General features: G+C 38.0%; 3 protein-coding genes across 3 annotated transcripts in view; 2 read left to right on the top strand and 1 right to left on the bottom strand.

Moving 5' to 3' along the window:
- Positions 1-5,368: 5,368 nt before the first annotated feature.
- cldn15a (claudin 15a) lies at positions 5,369-8,890 on the top strand. The gene is made up of 5 exons (XM_044184870.1): positions 5,369-5,812; positions 6,221-6,385; positions 6,684-6,765; positions 6,848-6,955; positions 8,232-8,890. The coding sequence occupies exons 1-5, from the start codon at positions 5,596-5,598 to the stop codon at positions 8,326-8,328; spliced, it is 669 nt and encodes a 222-aa protein (XP_044040805.1). The 5' UTR covers positions 5,369-5,595; the 3' UTR covers positions 8,329-8,890.
- Positions 8,891-11,127: 2,237 nt separating this feature from the next.
- Positions 11,128-18,819, top strand: dnajc3b (DnaJ (Hsp40) homolog, subfamily C, member 3b). Its single transcript, XM_044184981.1, has 12 exons — positions 11,128-11,647; positions 12,689-12,799; positions 12,966-13,090; positions 13,248-13,322; positions 13,434-13,577; positions 13,838-14,019; positions 14,183-14,302; positions 14,828-14,933; positions 15,016-15,136; positions 15,689-15,821; positions 15,925-16,073; positions 17,027-18,819. Exons 1-12 carry the CDS (start codon positions 11,563-11,565, stop codon positions 17,167-17,169), a joined length of 1,494 nt encoding a protein of 497 aa, XP_044040916.1. The 5' UTR covers positions 11,128-11,562; the 3' UTR covers positions 17,170-18,819.
- Positions 18,820-19,028: 209 nt separating this feature from the next.
- The window catches only part of naa38 (N-alpha-acetyltransferase 38, NatC auxiliary subunit), a 3,115-nt gene continuing 1,933 nt past the window's right edge, over positions 19,029-20,210 (bottom strand). The window contains exon 3 of the mRNA XM_044184984.1: positions 19,029-19,503. Within this exon, the coding sequence (XP_044040919.1) occupies positions 19,379-19,503 (125 nt within the window). The 3' untranslated portion in view covers positions 19,029-19,378. The remainder of the gene's footprint in view (positions 19,504-20,210) is intronic.

Here is a 20,210-nt window from a genome sequence, read left to right as displayed (position 1 = left end):
TTGTAAGTACAGGACATCCCCATAGTCAGGCATAGACATGATTGTTGATTGCACAGTGGTTTTCATGTCCTCAACACAGAAATTAGCTTTATTCTTATGGAGACCCAAAGTGTTCAATCTAAAATAAATAAATAAACCATTATGAAATCAGTCATATGAATAAATACAGACAAAAATGTAATACAAACATGGAATTGTGAAATAATCCAAAGAAATTTTAAAACACACATATTTCATAATGTCTTATTTATTTTTTCATCTGACATTGAACACTTTGAACACCATATTCTGATGTAAGAAACCCATCTTTAATTTCTGTGACAGTTGCTCCACATGAGGTTTAAACGTAAGACAATCTAAACAAGTTCATTGGTATTTATAAGATTTAACTACTTCACTTTCAGAATCATTAAGTGTGTGAAGGTTCTTGAGAATAAAACACATTTATGGAGGCTATCAGTTGTGTGTGGTGTTATCAGCCTCATTGGGTGTTACTCATTAACCCATCTAATGGGACCGAAACTCCCCAGGGACAGATCAGTGAAAACAATAATCTTCTTTGGTGTGAAAGAGGTGATCGAGTGAGTAAACAAAAACCAGACATCAGGGTAGTTGGAAGTCCCCAAACAATTAATCTAATATCCACACAGAGGAGCAGAATGTAAACTTAATAACTAACCAAATCTGGCATCATCTTCAGACTCATCCATGTGCAGTTTAAACACACTTTAACATCAATGATTCATCAAAGCCAGTGTAATTCAGATCGGCTTCAGTAAGTTTCAGTTACGAGGGCCAGTGTTCATTGAGTATCCACTGGTTTAAACACATGGCTGAGAGATATTAATGTGTAATCACCATGAAGAAAGGGAATACATCTGGGAGCATGGTGTATTGGTTAAATTACAGCCTGTATACATGTCATCACACAGTCATTTGAAGTTACTGTATAATCCAGTAGAACAGCAGTTTATTGTCTGTCACTTTATATTGCTGCAGGAAGTAACACAGAGAGAGACAGTAAACTTTTTTGTCTCAATTTTATGTGCAGTTAATGTGTAATATTTCCTCCTGGCTTCAATTATTTTGTTCCATTTTTTATTGAACTGATTGTATTCTTAGATATTATTTGCAGAGCATAGATCTGAAGAGATCAATAGAAAAAAAGAAACTTCTAGAGATCTTATTTCCTGATACAATCATATTCATTCATTTGTTAGTTTTCTGGATTTAGCACCAGCTGTAGACAAAAACAATCTTGGAGGGAACACAAACAGTGGAAAAGCAACATTTTGTGGCCTTTGAGAGCACAAAAAATACTTTTTAAAGGGTTGATCTGCTTTTGCAGGGTCCAAATTCTTTCAGAGACATTTTTTGCCATGCTAACGCCATGGCTCTATACATTGGTTGGTAGGTGGGCCACCACGTTGGTCCAGATGGAAATATCTCTGCAACTATTGGATGGACTGGCACAACATTTTGCACAGGCATTCATAGTTCCCAGAGGATGAATGGCTTTGGATACCCCCTGACTTTTCCTCTAGCGCCATCATGATTGTCTTTTGTGGTTTTGAGTATAATATCTCTACTGTTGGATGGATTGCCATAAAATGTGGTACACACATTCATGTTCATTCAGTCAAATATTAACATGCTAACACGCTAAACTAATATGGTGAACATGCAGGTGTTAGCATTTAGCTCAAAACACAGCTGTGCCTTAGTACAGCCTCACAGAGCTGCTGGCTGTGGACTCTTAGCTTTGTTTGAATATATGTGTGACACTTAAGTTTTTACCACAACAGCATAAACAATAGTTTTAACTCTACAGAGCCCTTAGATTCAAACTGAAACTGTTAACAACATGTCATTGATTCGTATCTTCCACCAAACAAACATTCTCCAACAACAGGGAACATTCTAATGTTGGCAGTTGTCTTAAAACGAACTGCCCATGGCATGCTGATCAAACAAATCCAAACTAAATAGTTCACCGAACTTAACAGGTCAAGCAGTTGACTTCAAAAATGACCTCAACCTTTGAAACCAGAGACCTCTTCTTCACATAACTTTTCAGGAAACTCAGGCCTTCAGTGAACCACACATGCCTTGCTGCCAGTGTGTGTCTAATGTCTAACTAGTTTTGTGCCGTTCACCGGCTGGTTCATAGTTATCAGGAACGACTCGTGAAGAAAGTGGTCAGTATGGTTGATTCACAGATATTCATGAACCATATAGTTCCATATTTATGACATTTTATATGAAACATTAAAGGCGTTGAAATCACGTCTTCGTGTAGACCAAAAAACTACAATGAAACTATTTTGGCTAGAAGTGGGCTACAAATAGCCGGTCCAATTGGGAGCTAAATTGTGGCTGCGCATAGACCATGTCAAAGAAATGAAACTAACCTATTAGACGTATATTAAACGAGCATTCAACGTAACATTGCATTGTAGCATGAGTAAACAGAACCTGTTCATATGACAGAAAATAAACAGTTGTACTGTAAACGCGGGGATGTGCAGTGTATATGTTACATATTTACAGGTTTGTATGCATTTTTTAAATATGTAATGATGTTTTTAAAATATGGTCTAATACCGGGCTATACGTAGCCCAAAAAATGATGGTCTATGTCATAGCTAAAGCAGAGATGTGATGGTGAAATGACGTCTGTTGCTCAGTGGGAGAGTTCAAGTTACAAACGTTCAGCTAGCCCCCTTCCAGTAGTCCCAAGTTTTTCAGCAATCTCTTCGATTGCTTTCATCCAGCTGTTTCAGTTGGAAAATCGCTGAGATGACACATCATGCAGCTCTTTTTTTGATTGCCACAGCTCTACCAAGAGTTCTTATCTTTCCAAGATCCATAAATGAAGCCATATCAGATAAATTACCTCACTCAACACAACAACGACAACAAATACACAGCTGGTCCAGTAGGCCTACTATATGTGTTGCATGGCAAACTGACCAAACTTCACCAAACACAGACAAACAGAGATTGAACAATACTGATATTTTGTTAATAATAGCAAATACCCTGCATTTTTTATGTTAAAGCCCCTGAAAACTTGGTTTCAAATCTTAAGTTTTTCTTTATAACATTACATATTAATGACTAAAGAAGCAACAATCAAAGTTCAAGTTTGGAGAAAAAAATGTATAAAACATTTATTAACCCAGATAATCTGCTTCATTGGGATTGTGTGGGTGTGGTTTGATCAGATGTGATTGACAGTTGCCTGGCAACATAAGCAACAAACCACCAACTGTCATCATATTTTTATTAAAATATTGTTACATTCTGATTGGTGCAAAGTGTCTTTTTATTTTGGTTAGCCTGGACCACAAGAGGGTTTTAAATTAAGGAATAACTGTTCCAATCTCTTAAAACAGCAACTGCAATTTCTTTCTTTTTTTCCTTTTTTTTTTTACTGTAGTTGCTCATATTCCTTTTGCAAATAAACCAGCACACACAGACATCTTATTTTAATTGTGTTTATCTATTCAGAGCAGTCCTCCGTTTTGTCTGTCCTCACCACATGCTCATCTCACCTCTCTTTCATGAGTTATTCCTGGAAAGCACATGAAAAAGTTATAGGCTTCTTTCTATGTGTATCTCTTAAAAAAATCACATACACATTGTTTTCACAGAGAAGCCATTGAGACATAGGCGATCAAATAACACAAACTCATTAGCAACCAACACTGTGAGCTATAAAAAAAAAAAAAAAAAAAAAAAACGGGCTTTGCACACAGTGCCGCCATAAAATGAGACATTTATGATGGGGTAGGATCCATTTTTCATTTTCATTGAGAAGCTCAAGTGGAGGTGGAGTAGATGAGGTAGGCCAATGAGTTTAGATTTATCTGTGGTTTGAATTTCTGCATTTGTCTTATTAATCAGATGATAAAACGAAGGTTGCCCCTCAAAATAATACCTTATTTTTTAACGTATATTGCATAAGTATTTGTGACCATGGCCGAAGTGAGATAACCAAATGGTCCAAGTGAGGACCAAAATATGACCCCTGTTACTCTCACAGTGTCCATGATGTTAATACATGCATTATTCCTGGAATTGATTCATTTACAAGATGGACTTATAGCATACTTGATTCAAACACTTTCAATTGTAGAACCTGTGAAACATCTCACTTGGTAATATCGAAATAAGGAGCTGGATTGTTTTGCGCTAGATGCTAATGTCATCATGCTAACATGCTCACAATGACAATATAAACATGTTAAGCAGGTATAATGTTTACCATGTTCCCCATCTTAGTTTAGCATGTTAGCATGCTAACATTTGCTAATTAGCACTAAACACAAAGTACAGCTGAAGCTGATGGGTATGTCATTAATTATGCAGGTATTTGGTCATAAACCAAAGTATTGGGCAAATCTAGATTTTGGCCCAATGACACTAGATGTAAAGTTAAGGGATCACAAAAGTTATTACAATTCATCCTGAGGGGAACATTTATGTGTGAACCAACAATCCATCTTGTTGAGATATTCCACTAAAAAACACAAATATTAACCTCATGGTGGCGCTAGAGGAAAACTTGAGGGATCACCAATGTGATTAGGGTTCTTCCTCTATCCTTTATTGTTATCATGGAAAAACGTGGTCCAAGACCAAAACATATAAAAGAATTTAAAGCTGGTAAACAGAATTGTTTGTCATTTGTACATCTTGTATTCACTTTTTAATCTATAAAATGTAACACTATTCTATTGAGTAATTGCCCTCACCTCTTTCAAAATGTTAAAAATAGATTTTGATTACATATTACAAACACGTCACCTCTCACTTCCTTCCAGAAAACAGATGAACAGCTTAGACCTGGTTTATTGATGGTTTAACTGTGTGTCTATTTCTGTAACCTCATTCTTGACCGTTATACCAAATGAGTTTGCTGGTTTACTAATCTCCTGACCTCTATATGGTGAGCTGAGGGCTGAAATGCAGGTTAAGATTGAATATTATCAGTGTGGTGGACTCAGCGTGCCCTGGATTTGGCAACGCTGACTCAGTAACTATCAAGAGGATTATTAATGAAGACACAGAAACACAAAAACTACAAGATGACCTGTGTAACCTTTGTCTTTTGCCTTTGCGCCTTGAATTACACCAATTACATGTTGATACCTTTCCAAAATGTTATAAAATGGTGGGTGTGACGCTCAGTAATAGTGACCTGTGTGTCTTGTGGTCTTGAGAAACCAAAACAATAAAACTAACAAGGTGCCAGGTCTTTTAAACATACACAGTGCAGTGTCATTAGGAGAGACAGATGACCGTTGGACCCTGAGAGTGAGCCGATAAACACCTGTTCACTTTCAGGGGTGTCTGTGAGTGGAGGGGGAGGAGAGAAAGCAAGTCATATAAATCATTATACATATTTGTTGAGCTGGACACATTGTCAGAGAGCACAGTGGCAGACAAGACACACCACACTCTCAGACACTCATTCAATTTCTATCACGCCCAAATCAGATGTTCTGGTTTTTACATAACAAGTTTTATTGATTTAAAAATCTGAGATCTGGATATACTTTTGGTTGACTGCTGGGCCGAGGAGGGGTCATGGATCCTGTTGTGGAAGTAGTGGCTTTGGTGCTGGGGTTCATTGCTTGGGTGATGGTGGGGGTCGCCCTACCAAACCGTTACTGGAGGACGTCCACCGTCGACGGGAGCGTCATCACCACTTCCACCATCTATGAAAACTTGTGGATGTCATGTGCGACGGATTCGACCGGGGTACATAACTGCAGGGAGTTCCCGTCGCTGCTTGCTTTGAATGGTATGTTGACCAAAAAATCTATCATCTAATTGCAACAAATTATACTTATAGTAAAAGTATTATACTATACTTTTAATTATACAATTTAAGTTTTTGGACCACAAAACATCAATTAAAGATCATTTTAACTTAAAAAAAGTTATATTAAATGAAACACTGCTGCTTTTTAATGAAAAAATTAGTATGCAATAAAAAGTGCCTTTTAAAGGACAATTTATGGATTAAGATTTTATGGGTCCTTGGACACCCTGAACTTTTGCTCTGTTGAGCTTTAAATGTTCATAACAAGACATGTTTACAAACCAACATCAAATCTTACAAACTGGCCATAATCTCATGACCCCTTTCAAGGCAGATGACAAGTAAAAGATGGTAAAAGAACTGGTCTTTTTTCCACACTGTGTTCAGGTTACATCCAAGCGTCTCGTGCATTGATGATCACATCCATAGTGTTGGGCACCCTTGGGCTGTTGGGGGCCCTGATAGGAGTGCAGTGTTCGAAAGCTGGAGGGGAAAACTATGTGCTCAAAGGGAGGATTGCTGGCACGGCTGGAGTCCTTTTCATACTTCAAGGTAACAAACAAGAAAAATGCATTAAAAAAGTGTATTTTAGGAGAGGGTAAACAGTGAGCAAGTCTTTCTGACCAGTCTGAACAGTGATGACCTCCTAAAACATTACCCTAAAAAAGATAAAGTAACTTCTCCTAAATGCTAATAAATTATGTTTTATTGCACATTCTAATCAATCCTCAATCAATCATTTCCTCCTGGTTTTCTGCAAGACTTTGGACCTCTGTGTAACTATATGGCAGCTTCCCTGCTGCTTTCTCAATGATCAAAGAGTATTTAATTGTTCTTTTTCTATCAAAAGGTGTGTGCACAATGGTTGCAGTGTCCTGGTACGCCTTCAACATCACTCAGGAATTCTTTGACCCTTTCTATCCTGGGATAAGGTAAGATAGTGGGGGTGGGGTCCATAAAGGCCTCACTCACACAAGTGTTGGTTGACTGAAACTCTGCTGTGTGTCACCGCAGGTATGAAATAGGAGAAGGACTTTACATCGGCTGGTGCTCCGCTGTGCTCGCCATCGCCGGAGGAGCCTGTCTCACCTGCTCCTGCAAAATGGGCACAGAGGAAAAATAGTGAGTTCAATTCTAACTGTTTTATCCCTCTCTGGCTGCCAAAATATAACATTCATTCATTTATTGATGGATTTACTGTTAATTAATGGCTTTACAACCATTTGCATCACTCTCTAGTTCCTCCATACACTAGATGTAAACATGTGAAAGTCATTTTTAAATGTAAGGTAGTGAAATGAAAAAAAAACTAATATCTAAGGTTAAAGAGATGAATTAATAAAAGAATTGACATACGGTATGAATGTATATGTATGAAATTACAAATAATTAAATAAAACAATGAATAAATAAATAATTTCAAGCTAGAATAATTCATGTCTAAATAGATAGCTGACTTTAAAAATCAGCATCCAGTTTTAAAAAGCAAAAAAAAAGAGCAACATGCATAAATAAATTAATAAAAGAATTAACCAATACAGTTTAGACAAGGGAAATTAAATTATTTTAATTTATTTTTATTATGGCTCACCATTTATTTTGACGCTTTCCAAATCTTTTATAATTTACATGCACATATTGAACACGTAATGAATGTTTTGGTGTCAAGGACCCAAAGAACCTTGAAAATTGTTTCGAAAGAAATTAATGGCACTCTGGCACCTTATTGTGGCAAAACTTTATTAATTCACCTGTGGGATGTAACAGGAGCTGTCATTGGACATTATCACCTGAGCTTGTTGGTAGTGCCTACCCAACTAAGTGCCCTTGTTTCTGACATAGAAGTTTTATTTGGGCTCTACTTTAATGGTGCAAAATACCTCCATTAAGTGTCATTATGCAAGATGAATGAGATTGTAAAAAAGTGCACCCACCAATAGGGTTGGGTGAAGTGGAATATAAATCAAAAGTGGTGGTAATTGATTAGTCATGATCCCCTAACCCAGTCAGATTACCTGTCTCATATGTTGCCACAGAAGGGACACCTGGTGGTGGATGTGTTTGGAGTGAGAAAAGCCTGACAAGGCGTCAGACTGGTTAAAGCCACTATTTGTAGGATTTGAAAGTTGAGTTTGGCGTCTCCCAGTGGTAGGTTAAAAAAAAAAGACACGGCTGCAAGTACACACGGCTGAGACTAATGCTGAAAACAACTATATATAGACTGCACAAATTTTCAACATATCCTTTGTATAATTTCATCGTGGAATAGGCCTTCTTCACTGAAGACATTTTGACATGTCACAGTAGGAAAAGCACAGGTGTAGATTGTTGATTGTTGATTTGAGGACACATCCAACCACAGTGACTGATGTTCTTGTTTAACCATCTTGTTTTGCAGCCCTTTGCCTTATCAAACCAGGGGAACAGTATATTCTGGAGCTGCACCAACCAGAAGCGTGGCCAATAGTACTTACGGCAGAAATGCTTACGTTTGAGAAAAAACTAAATAAATAAAAAATCTCTTACAAATGCCTGGGGTAAACTTTTATCACCTCAGTTTTTGTTGATGCATGTAACATGTCCTAGTGTTCAGATGGAGCTTTTTGACCAAGACTATGTGGAAAAGATCCATCAAATGTTCACTGATGGAAGTAACATAGCACCACTAACCTGTATATATCACAATATCAAGTGTGTATTCTGTACAAATTATAGCATTAAAATGATAGCACTGAAGTAGTTACTTCAAGCTACTTATCACCGCATGAAAAGTGTATGCTTGCAATGATTCTATTTATGTTTCCCTGATGATATTAGCACAAATATATGTAGCCACTTATTTTCAAAGGAATCCAATCATTTGATGATCTGCATATACACTTCTAGACGTTTGTAAAGGGAAGGTCAAAACTGTGATAATCCAGATATTTGTGTGTGTGTTGTTTTGTACAGTTTTATAGATAGTACCTGTGAAAGAGGGTGGAGGACAAGTTATCTTCAGTTTGATGGTTTTTTGTTTTGTACGATTGCACACAATAAAATGTGTTATGCTAAACATTTCGGCTTGACTTTGTATTCCTGTAGTCAATAAAATTATGATTGTACTATTTTTTTACAAACAATAGCAATGTTATTATTATTATTATTATTATTGTTATTATTATTATTATATTATTAAGTTATTATTAATTATTTGAGTAAAATACTGCACGTGAAAATACATTTTAAAACGAAACAATACACTATTCAATACAAATGATGGGGAATTACAAATTATGTAGGCACCAGCATATTATTCAGACTATTCAGTGATCACTTCATATGTCTCAAATGTTATATTTCCATCAAATTACTAATTTTTACAATTTAAATTTGCTACAGAAGTAGGGTTTTGTTTTTCTGTATGTATACAATATATATTACACTATGTTCTGCTTTATAATTAAGTGTTACTGTGTCATATATATGAGAACATTTCACATAACTATAAGATAGTAAGTCATAATAATTTTTAGCAACACTGAGGTCATGCCTCATTAATATTTCTGCGATTTTGGGGAATATAATGACACGGAGACGGGTTTACATTCGTCAAGTTGGGTTTTTAAAAGGCTGCGGGCTGGTTGCACAAAACACATTACATTAAGATTTTCCTTAAAGTCCGAGTTAAGGTTTCCTTAAAATAAAATCAGTTGCACAAAACACCTTTAAGTCTTCTCCTTAAGGTTATCTTAAAATGCTCACTTAAGTCTTTAAGGTTTTCTATTTATCTTGGTCTTATACTTGAGGAATCCCTTAAAGTCAGTCAAACCGTTCCACAAAAGACCATAGCAATAACCATAGTTATTTCATTAAGCCTGCTTCATGTTAGCTAGCTAGGCTATAATGACACCTAAAGTTACTGTCTAGTTTATATCTATAGCTTAAATACTTTAATGTGTAATGAAATCAACAATAAATAAATAACTCATTAGAAGAAGTTATCTTTAATTTGAACAACTTCTGTACAGAGATTTCCTCCCACATTGGTGATTTTCTGTTTGCTCTGTTTGGGGGTCAAACTTCCTCCAAAGGTATAATCCTTTCCTCCTTTGACCATTTGGTTTTCTTGTCTTTTCTTCTGCCATTTTCTTTACTATCTATAAGCCAAATTTGTGAGACAATAACAGGTATCACAAGACCAGTGCAAGCAAGCAAACGGTCTCCGTGGAAACTGTAGAATTTTACTGTTGTACAATATCTTTCAATGCAGTAAATGGCTTAACGTTTTTCTCTTAACTAAGGAAAACTTGTCAGGGATTCTGTGCAACACTAGCTAAGGAGGAATTAAGACTTAAGTGTTACACTTAAAGGTCCAGTGTATAGGATTTAGTGTCATCTAGTGGTGAAATTGCAGTTTGCAACCATTTGAATACCGCTCGCATCACCCTCCCCTTCCAAGCGTGTAGGAGAAACAACGGTGGCCGCAAAAAATGCGAACAGCCCTATTTAGAATCAGTGTTTGGTTTGTCCTTTCTGGGCTACCGTAGAAACATGGCAGCGCAACATGGCGACCCCCTTGGAAGGGGACCCGCTCCCTATGTAGATAAAAATGGCTTATTCTAAGGTAACAGAAAAATAATGATTCTTATTTTCAGGTGATTATACACTAAAAAAAAACATATTATAAATATTATATTCCATTTCTGCCAATAGCTCCTCCTAAATGTTACACGCTTGACCTTTAAGGAGAAAACTTAAGGTGTTTCATACAACACCAGATTCTATGTTTTAGACAAAATATCTTAAAGTTAAAAAATATCTCTATACATGTTTAAATTAAAAGGGATTTGAGATTCTCCTCCAGAATTACGTACCTATATTGTACACCAAAAATTTTAATGTTCCAAAATCTGAGCTGCAGCACTGGAGATATTGAATCAAAAAGATTTGATAGAACTGACACTTGATTATGACATATTATTATGAGACAATAATATATTTTTTAAAAACGCTCACTACTGAATAAAACTTAGGTGATGAATTGAGTTTTTTATTTGGCAGCCCACATTGATAAAGTTACCTTTCAGTTTCCCTTCAGTAAAGATGCAGAATGAACAAATGCAACCTGTTCTACTTGATCTAGTTAATTACATTAAACACACTGTAATAAGTTATCATAATGCACTGTGACGACCCTTGGTTGCGGTTACAGCATTTGCCGCCTGCCTGACCCATGCAGGGACAAGGGGAGTGCCATCAGTGTTAAAATAGTCTCTCCAATGAGAGCAGCCCACGTTTCTAGACGAACAAGGATGTGCGGCGTGTGGACCAACCACGGAAATGTAGGGCAGAAAGGGAGGGGACGCCGATACCAGAGGCAGAAAGGTTTCGTGTACAAAGTGTACAATCCGTCAGCTGTTCAACTTATCCATCGTCAAGTTACATGAAGGTGTTTTAAGTTCAAGTGAAGCCCATTGAGTTCCCGTTAAGGTGGGAATGTGCTGTTAAATCGTTATTATTTTGGGGGGAACCTTTTAGCTGCGTGCCTCATTTCCACACGGAATACTGTCAGACCGGGACCGTAAATATACCGTCGTAGCTGCTCCTGCGCTCCGGCAGTGGGAAACAATGAAGATTTAATAAAGAATATCACCATTTCAATGAAACAAATCGGTATTTTCACTCGACGTGAAAGCAGAGCCGTTAAGTTTGCTGGTTCCGGTGTGAAAGTGTGAAGAAATTCAGTGATGGATTCGTGTCGGCGGACAGGACTCAGCGGGGTCCTGTGCTCCCTGTCACTGCTGTGTGTCATCTTGGACATCCAGCTGGACGGTAAGGCTGGCTTTACATTCAAAAACAAGTTTTAAAGGCCTTCTCAAACACAAGTGCACACGTTTCTAGACGTATCCAGCTTGTTTATTGTTTCTAGCCGTTGAAAGTTTCCCAAACTGCCATGGAACGTTAGCTTACCTTGGTTACATTAGGTCCCGCCCCTCCAAGACTTGCTAAAAATGAAAGTCACTGCCAAATTGTTACTCTAATATAAAAGTTATTTAGGTTGTAAAAGTTAAATTTAAGAGGTTTATAAGGTGTTTAAGAGTTGTAGTAATAGCTAAGAACAGTTTGTTGAATTACAGTAATTACAGGCTTTGCTTGGGATCCCCTTTCCTGTCATCAGATTCCAGACTAGATCGCTTGTTTTGTCCAATCAACAGTCCAAAACCCGAATATATTAAAATTACAATAATATAAAAAAAAAAAAAAGCAAGAAACAGAATGTTTGGCATTTTTCTTGTTGAATTACTTAAACAATTCATTAATTGTCAAAATGTAAATGATGAATTTCTTGTCAGTTAACTAATCATACAAACATAAAATCCTCCATCGTGGTGTACAGTATGCCATGTTATATCTTGGTATCAATGTATAGTGATTCAAGACATTCAATTTGAGGATTAGTTGCACTTGTTTTAAAGATAAATTGAGAAACTGACAGGAATGTAAAAATAATAATAACAACCAATTAAATACCTGACAAATCGAGGTACTTCGACACATTGATCCTAAAACCATATACAAATTCAATATTGCCATAAAGCAGCCTTGCTCACTGATTTGCAAGCGATAAAGAAATGGCTTCCTAGGTGTAAACAGTGTTTTTTGAGTAACTGATGTGAAATTCTTTGATCGTTTGTGTTCTCTTAACACAATTTTGTAATTCTTATGATGTAGGACCATAATGTGAAAGTAGTGTAAACCTGACAGAAAGACAAAATTTAGCTACAACATGGCCTGCTCCTGTTATAAGTTTTTCACCCTCTCTTTGTCAGTGGTATATTTCTAGCAAAGCTCAAGCACCGTTTTATGTTACAGGGGTCTTAGGGGCAACTCATGTCGAGATCGAGCACCACCTGGAGATGGGCCGCAAACTTTTGGCTGCTGGTCAGCTGGCTGAAGCCTTGTCCCACTACCACTCTGCTGTGGGTAAGGTTACACACACAGACATGCAGACACACATTTATACTCTCACCACTGGCTGACATTTTCAGCCTGTGTCTCTGCTCCAATAATGCCTGTCCTCTTCCGTACTTGCTGCAAAATCATGTCTTTCAGTACAGACAAGAAATTTAGTGTTCTTGATATTTTACAGAGGGAGACTCTAAGAATTACCTGACCTACTACAAGCGAGCTGCAGTGTTCCTGGCTATGGGAAAATCCAAATCTGCCCTGCCAGACCTGACCAGAGCCATTCAACTCAAGCCTGACTTCCTGGCTGTAAGTTCACCTGATCACAACCAGAAAAACTACCAGGAAATTGTTAATTGAGTCCTTATTTTGTGTCCCTCTGCTCATCATATGTCTTTCTGTCTCTTGGGACTCTCTTCCGTCTCCTCTTCTTGTCATCCCATCTCTTATGTTCCTGTGTTTTCAGGCCAGGTTGCAGAGAGGGAATATCCTGTTAAAGCAGGGCAATACAGAGGAGGCCAGGGAGGACTTTGAAGCAGTGGTAAGTTTAAGTCCTAAAAACACTGCTTCTATCCTTTTACTGTTTTACCTGAAACAGCAGTTTGCCAGAGTAATGCATGTGGTTAAAGGAGGAATCCGCCTGCTTTTTTAGCTGCAGCGCTCCCCAGACCACGAAGAAGCTCAGGACCAGCTGCTGAGAGCAAACGAGCTGGAGGAGCTGCAGAGGGAGGCCCATGCTGCGTACCACCAAGGGGACTATAGCACTACCATCACCGTGCTAGAGAGAGTCATTGAGGTCTGTGTCAGCTTTGGAATGGAGTGGGGTGTAGTTTGGAAGCTGAAAATTGCATTTAAAAGGCTCTTAAAAAACAAAACAAAAATCCCTTTCCATGCATTTTGTCTGTTGTTATCTTATGTTCCCAGTTGTTATTTTATTTATTATTGGATTATTTACCATTATATGTCGAATAGCTGTCAAAAAAGGAATTTTAATGTCACTTGTTGTGCTTTTGAGCTGTCTGTTCACTCTTTATGAAAGTTGCCGTCTTTCTTCAGATCTCTCCTTGGGATCCGGAATCGCGGGAGCTTCGTGCAGAATGTTACATCCGAATGGGAGATCCACAGAAAGCCATCCAGGATCTGACACCAGCCACGAGGCTACGCAATGACAACCGTGCTGCCTTCCTGAAGCTCAGCATGCTGCACTACAGCCTCGGAGAACACCACGAGTCACTCAAGTGAGCCGGAATAAACAAACTACGTTAATTTAGTCAGCGTATGAGTCATGCAAATGAAGATTATTTTCATCTTGAGAGCATCTGTTTCACCACGTCAGTTTTGCTGCAGTCAAAATGTACTTCTCACTCTTCATTCTTCATCTATTGGTCTGTTTCTGTGCAGTCACATCCGAGAGTGTCTGAAGCTGGACCAGGATGACAAAGAGTGTTTCAGCCACTACAAGCAGGTGAAAAAGCTCAGCAAGCAGCTGGACTCGGCTGAAGAGCTAATTGACATGGAGAGGTCGGTAGTTCTGGTGCACTTTCCCCTCCTAAATCATGATCCTCTTAGGACATCTAACATATATTTACAAGATGTGTGCTTTAAAATATGCATCTGTTTAGGGCGCTGCGGTAGCTCACCTGGTAGAGCATGCACAAGACTGAGTCCTTACCGCAGCGTCCCGGTACATGTCATCCCCCCTCTCTCGCTCCCATATTTCCTGTCTTTCTTCCTATCAAATATCAAATAAAGGCAAAAAAATCTTCTAAATAAAAAAATCTGTCTGTTTGAAACAGAAAATATCAGCCACTTGGGATTCTTAAAAATAAAGTTAGCAGATGCATGTGTAGCCTCAGAAAAGGACTCTGGTGGTTTGATGAGTAAAGGCATGTACTGTACCTTTTTACACATTCAAATCTAATTCACAACCTGCATGTTGCATGTGATCCCCGTTCTTTTAATATCTTGTTGAAAAAGTAGCCCTTAAACCTAACTAACTAACCTAATTAATTACCCTTACTGAATTTTCTCTTTACATACAATTAGGTATCAGGAAGCCATTGATAAGTATGAATCAGTGATGAAGACAGAGCCTAATGTCCTGTACTACACCAACCTGGCCAAAGAGAGGATATGTTTCTGCTTTGTCAAAGTAAGAGAGAACACTTGTCTGTACATTTAAAGCTCTGGAGTTAGATTTCCAACACATTATCCCTCTTTCTTGCCAATGCTAGATAAAGTTGGCTCCGGAGGCGATAGACGTGTGTTCAGAGGCTCACCAGAGAGACCCCCGCAACGCCAATGTACTCCGAGACCGAGCCGAGGCTTATATCCTCAACCAGGAGTATGAGAAAGGTAATAGGTCTCGCCCTTCTCAGTGGCAATTCACTGAAGCAAACTGGCCTGCATTTTGTTCTTTGTTAGTCATAAGCCCTGTTTGAAAAAAATGGTTTAACAGGAAGCAGAGCAGTCATAATGAACTCCTTTGAATACAAACACTATAAAGAAAAATCTTGCATTTGCACGCACAAAATAGATGTATTTTGTCCATTTTAGCAGGTTCTCCATGGTTTATCAAAAATACTAAAAACCATCAAGCAAAACCGATTCAGACAATTAATTAATAGATTGTAATCTTTTATGATTATTCACCCTTCAAAATAAAATCAGGTAAAACTTGTTAAGTCCAAAACAAGCCTGTCTTGCTACTCCCATCTTCACAATTATGTAATTTGGGATTTCATTGTCTTATGAAATGAAAACAAACCTGGATTTAAAAAAGAAGTTATTTGAATACAAAATGTAGTATTGTCCAGATACAATCACAGCAAAAGTGTGGTAGACAAACGTTTATTTTGTAATTTCTTTTTTTATTTTAAAACGTCTTTTAAAACTGTTTCGCTTCAGCCGTGGAAGACTACCAAGAGGCGAAAGAGTTTGACGCCGACAGCATCGATATCAAAGAAGGGCTGGAACGAGCACATAAACTGCTCAAAATCTCACGTAAGAGGGACTACTACAAAATCCTCGGTGTCAACAGGTAACCAGTCCAACCAGTGTTATTACAAACTGTGTTTACTTCCTCTGGACTGACATCAAACACTAAACCCATCTCTCTCTCCCTCAAACTTTGTTTTCCTCAGGAATGCTAATAAGCAAGAGATCATCAAGGCATACAGGAAGCTGGCACAGCAGTGGCACCCCGACAACTTCCAGTCCGAGACTGAGAAGAAAGAAGCGGAAAAGAAGTTTATCGACATTGCGTCAGCTAAAGAGGTCCTCACTGACCCAGGTCAGGAGCTGAGATGGCTATTACATTGTAATTTTAGAAATTTAGCGGACACTTATTCAAAGACTTTCAACAAATGAGCAAGTACAGCTTTAGTGTCTATTTTTTTTTTTTTTTTAGGGAGCCTCAGTGAGTCTGTTCTCTGGTCTCCGTTGAAGTCATTCACACTTGACATTGCACGGTTTATGGCAGCCTGTAACTAACAAATTATTACATGACATTCTGTCACTACTAATTGCTAATTTAAAAGAATAGTGACACATTTGTGGAAATTTGCTCATTCGCTTTCTTGCCAAGAGTTAGATGAGAAGATCGATACCGCTCTTGTGTCTGTGCTTTAAATATGGTGAGCTAAGCTAACTGGCTGCTGGTTTTAGCTTCATATTCAACACACAGATACGAGAGTGGTATTGATCTTCTCATCTAACTCGCGGCAAGAAAGCAAATTAACATATTTCCACAAATGTGAAACTATTCTTTTAAATTAGTTATTATATACTGTATGTATGTACATCATCATAACTCAGATACTTTACAGGCTACAAGAATAAGTTATAAAATCCAGAAATCTCAGCACTTGAGCGCCAAATACTAGATGTTAATGGACACTGCTCCTAGTGCTAGAATTAAACCTGTGGCTCTTCAGCCATGAATAATCTTTGTTTGACCATCAGGTTCTGTGTGATAAAAGTGTATACAGTATGAAGCTAGGAAATGACTGAAAATGTTCTTCCACAGTTTATCAGTTAGAAAAAACACATACTGTATGGAGTGTTGTCTGTTCAGTGAATCGGTATAATTATAAGAGAATTGAAGTGTCATTATGCTATTAAATTGCTATCAGGTTATCTCAGGTCTGTTTGTTTTACAGAATCCAATATATGCATCATCTTAAGCCATGATTTAGCTTCCGCTGTTTTAAATTTGTCCCTCCATTCTTCCCATTGTCTTGCCAGAAATGAGGCAGAAGTTTGATGCAGGTGAGGATCCCCTGGACCCGGAAAACCAGCAAGGTGGAGGTGGAGGACAGGGCTGGCCTTTCCACTTCGACCCCTTTCAGTCTGGAGGCAGCTTTCACTTCAAGTTCCACCAAAACTAGAGAGGAAGGCTTAACGAACACGAGGGGGGATAGGGACATTTTACGATGGATGGGACATTGGGGGAAGATCAGTGGTGGATTTATGGAGAAGTCTTCCTCAGAACTTGTGCTTCAGTTTGGACAGTTTTGTTGGTTACTTGAACCTTTGATTTTTAATGCTTTGGGTGCACAGCGGAGGCTTGAGCTGTACAGTGAGAAAATCTGGACTTCTTACCACAAAAACTAAGGAACTTACTGTGGCTACTCTTGAATGAACTTGTCGCTGTGGTTGAAGAAAATGAAGTCTTGCGTCAACACTTAGGGATGGAAAGGTGGTCGATGTGGGGTGTCTGCTCTTATTACTCATTTTCTTTCTTTGTGCCATTCTTTGAACCTTTATCAAGGGGCTCTTTTTTAATGCAGTAGCTCCTGCTTGGACATTACATAGGAGGACTGTCAGTGTGTTGGTTTCTGCTCGCAGTATTCTTTAAAAGGAATTACATGTTTACTGATCTCAGTCTATATTTTTGACCATGTCAAACATTCTCTGTACTAGACAACCAAGATTTTATACATGACATCAGGAGGCATTTTGTTGAGCTTCTACATTAATGGTAAGTAGGTGAGACATCAACACTTTGAAGGGCAACTTGTAGGTGTTAAAGTTTTGAAATCCTATGGATCTTGAATCAATGCCACTCTGATTGTTTTTAATTTTTTTAAATTCCCTTTTTGTTTTCTACAGCTATCTAATCAGAATAACGTGTGACTTCTGTATTTGGGTGGAAATATTAACAGACTTTATATACAGCTGCAAACATTATAGATGTAACTTATAATGGAAACTTGCTTAAAACACAAATTAACATGGTCAACTGAAAAAAAGTTAAGTATTCTGGACAAAACCATAGTAATTGATGACTGAATCAATTGTACTAGAAATTCGCTCTTTCCCTTTTCACTCATTTCAAAGCATGTCTTTGAAAACTTGCACTTTTATCCTTTGTTTGAAAAACCACTCCACATCTTCTCCACTCCTGAAATGTTACTGTAGGTTTTTTTTTTTTTTTTTAAAAGCCTTTCAAAGACTCTTTACAAAGTGTGTCTTCAATGGCTAACTAAGAGCCTCATTTATACAAAGGTCTTACAGAAAGGTTCACATCTTAAATGTTGTACTGAGCAGGAGCTGACATGGTACGTTAGTTACAGGTCTAGGGAACTACTGCGACATATTGTATGTAATTTATAAACAGGCAATTTTTATCCAAATATATTAACAGGATGCACTGAGGCACAATTTGAAAAAATAAACCATGAAGTTGCAGATAAAATCAAAGTGCAACTTTGTAAATGAGGCTCCAGTTTTACTGCCAGGAAAGACACAACAGTTTAACCATAAACTAAGATGACGTTCTTTTGACGATTTTACTTTTTGAGCACAAACTTAGTTATTCTGTCAATAATATCTTAAGGAGACAGTGACTGTAACATCTTTGAATCATATCTACTGCTCGACTGTGAGAACCAAATGTGACAGGCTCTTTGTATTTAAATTGACTGAGTGGGACTGTTTTGTTTCTGGGTTTTCTGCTGTTAGTGGCTTCAATTTTACTGTTGCCAAACTGAATCAGCTGACATGCTCAAATGTATTAAAATACTGAAACAATCTAATTTTATCCTAATTTCTTGATGCATGGTAATGCGTACTAATAAGTGATGCAAGGGACAGCTACAGAACAGCTCCCCCTGCAGCTAACAAGCTTGTTAGTGGTTTGTTTCAAGACGTTAAAGCAGGATAGATGTTCGTCCTCACGGGTATTTGACCCAGAGTCCTACAATTTTTAAGGACATTTTGCCCAAATACAATTAAACACAAAGTCTCAAATACAGCAATCTATTTTAAAACATCATGAAACAAAGACATTTACTGTACACAGAACTGAAACACAATTTTCACACCTCATGCATACATGGCACACACGCTTTACGCACATGCTGTATTGTACAGCAGTCACTGCAAATGGACACATCTTCAAGCATAGAGGAAATGGCTAAATCCAGAATATTGACACAAGAGTTCTGTATCTGCATCTGTAGAGCTGAAGTGACTGATTAAATCCTCCATTGAAGATGTCCATTCATGTTTGAGCTCAGCCACAGGCCATACAGCCGGCTTACTGAGAGACAGTCACACTGAGAGCTGAGTGTCGTCCAAACAAACAGGGCTTCATCAATGGTTAGCTCCAAATCCTTGTGTGTCTTCCAGACTGTCTATCTCCACCTCGATGGATACCACGTGGTGACCGGGGATCATGGCCAGGCCCAGGACTCTGGGTTCGCCCTGGGAGAATGTGTCTGAAGACAGATGGGGGGGGGAAGGAAAAGACAATCATATAAACATTGCCAAATTGAGTTTACACTGAACTTTAAAATGCATACGGTTGCATGGTGTGAATCCATCTTCACCCTTTTAGATTTATACTTTTTTTCCCCCAAAGAGACTATTGTCGCAAATACTTCTGTATTAAAAAGTGCTTAACACAAATGTTCGATGATTTTAGGGTTTAATCTTGTGAGAAAATGTGATTGTTCCACATGACATGTAGTGTGTAGAAATGCCATTTAACTTAAATATCCCCTCTGGAATAGTCACTGAGTTGTTTATGACTATTGTGCTGGCTAAAACCATGTAATAACCAAAATCCAGTGAATTTAAAATCCAAGACTAAAAGATGAGTGTTGAGGAGTTGACTTCAGTATAACCTCTGATGGTGATTCACACATTCAGTGTCACATGAGATGCACTGAGGTCACATGGCAGTCATGTGGGAGTGCCGTCCTATAATTAGAAAAGCTCTTCAGGCAAAACCATTAATCGGTTCAAAAGTGTCATAACAAAAACTTTGAATGAAACTTCTTTGTGTTTCAAACTCATCCTCTCCTCTAAGCCCTTAATACCACTTGTCTCCTACCAGGAAATAACTTGGAGGAGGAGAAGACAGGAAATGAGTAAAGTGAATAAGAGAAGCTGTTCATCTGTGTTGGACACAGACTGTGTGTGT

This window comes from Siniperca chuatsi, linkage group LG22 (genome assembly GCF_020085105.1).
Source record: "Siniperca chuatsi isolate FFG_IHB_CAS linkage group LG22, ASM2008510v1, whole genome shotgun sequence".
In the NCBI taxonomy this organism is placed as follows: Eukaryota; Metazoa; Chordata; class Actinopteri; order Centrarchiformes; family Sinipercidae; genus Siniperca; species Siniperca chuatsi.
The sequence above is the reverse complement of the archived record's forward strand: the minus strand, read 5'-3'. Positions and strand labels throughout refer to the sequence as shown.